The sequence below is a fragment of the Sinocyclocheilus anshuiensis genome, unplaced genomic scaffold (genome assembly GCF_001515605.1).
Source record: "Sinocyclocheilus anshuiensis isolate Anshui unplaced genomic scaffold, SAMN03320099.WGS_v1.1 scaffold343, whole genome shotgun sequence".
NCBI lineage: Eukaryota > Metazoa > Chordata > Actinopteri > Cypriniformes > Cyprinidae > Sinocyclocheilus > Sinocyclocheilus anshuiensis.
The window spans coordinates 1,317,094-1,318,417 of record NW_015549598.1 but is presented as its reverse complement, the minus strand read 5'-3'; the positions used below and the strand labels follow the sequence as shown (position 1 = coordinate 1,318,417).

At 42.7% G+C, this 1,324-nt stretch overlaps 1 protein-coding gene across 1 annotated transcript in view; it reads right to left on the bottom strand.

Annotated features, from left to right (window-relative positions):
* LOC107658564 (nuclear receptor subfamily 2 group F member 1-B-like) overlaps window positions 1-1,324 on the bottom strand; it is a 4,246-nt gene that overhangs the window by 1,550 nt on the left and 1,372 nt on the right. Inside the window, exon 2 of the mRNA XM_016447152.1 lies at window positions 797-1,324. Within this exon, the coding sequence (XP_016302638.1) occupies window positions 797-1,324 (528 nt within the window). The remainder of the gene's footprint in view (window positions 1-796) is intronic.

Genomic DNA, 1,324 nt, shown 5'->3' with positions numbered 1-1,324 from the left:
TGGGTCAAAACAACCCAATTGCTGGGTTTGTCCCTATTTTACCCAGCACTGGGTTGTATTTAATCCAGCATTTCTTAGAGTGTAGTAACGCCCTAGTCTTAGCGAGTTTCTGTTTAGCGCGCTCTGCTTAAAACTTGGACTCGAACTTTGGTTACGTAGGCTAAACGTTGTTTTGACGTTCCTTAAACGTTGTTTAAATGTTGTAAAAACGTAGCCTAATTATATTTGAGAAGGCCGTTTGATTTTGACCTTTTTTGACTGGATTCAAGTCTTAATGGGGGATGGGGTTGTGTAACATGCAAATTTCCATCTAATATAGACAGCACTTTGCTAATTGTTTTAAATTATGAAAGCAGTTCATACATTTATAGGCCTATGCTCAGTTCTGAAGGACAATAAATGTAATATTTGTAGGCCTACTTTTAAAATTACTTTGCCACAACAAAGGAACATTTAAAATTAACATTTACACCTCAATCATTAATGTTGCTTAAATATAAATATATATATATATATATATATATATATATATAACCTATGTGTACAGATGTAACTTGTCAAACATGATCTAATTTAACTATTATTACTGAGTAATGCTGATTTTATATTCTTATTCAACATGATAATATCATGGAACTATTATTTTTAAACAACCTACACGCCTTTAATCTGAATGTGCGCAGATGGTAGGCCTACTTCTGACAGATTGAAACAAACTTTGCGCGACAAATAGGATTATGTTATAGACAAGCTCATTAAACTGTACATTACTTGATCTTGAGCGATTCGGGCCTACCTGATGTGAACAGCACTATTGCTTTGGCACAGCTGTATTCGGCGGAGTCCACCTGCAGGGCCTTCAGTTTCTCCACCTGCTCCTGGAAGAATCGGATATGATCCATGAAGGCCACGACCCGGTCCGCGGACATCGGGGACGCGTGAAGCCCAGCGGCGGCGAGGAGAGGAGCTACGTGGAGAGGCATGGAGCACTGCGCAGCGTTCAGCACGAAAAGTTCGCTCCAGGTGAGTCTCAGAAGAGACACCTGATCCGTGATTTGGAGATCAGGAAAGAAAGGGATGTTCCTGGCCCATTCCACCGCACTGAAGAGCAAACGGGCCGCCAGCTCGCAGATGTTTTCAATGCCCATGATGTTACCCGACTGCATGCACTGGTTTCCATATCTGGAGGCTGGATATGGCTCGGCCCGAAGCAGGAGAGATATGTATCCGGATAGGTAGCATTGGCCATTCAGCGGATCTGCATTGGTCAGCGCGTAATGGCTCGGGTTTGGATGGTTCGGCGGCATTCTTCCTCGCTGAACCG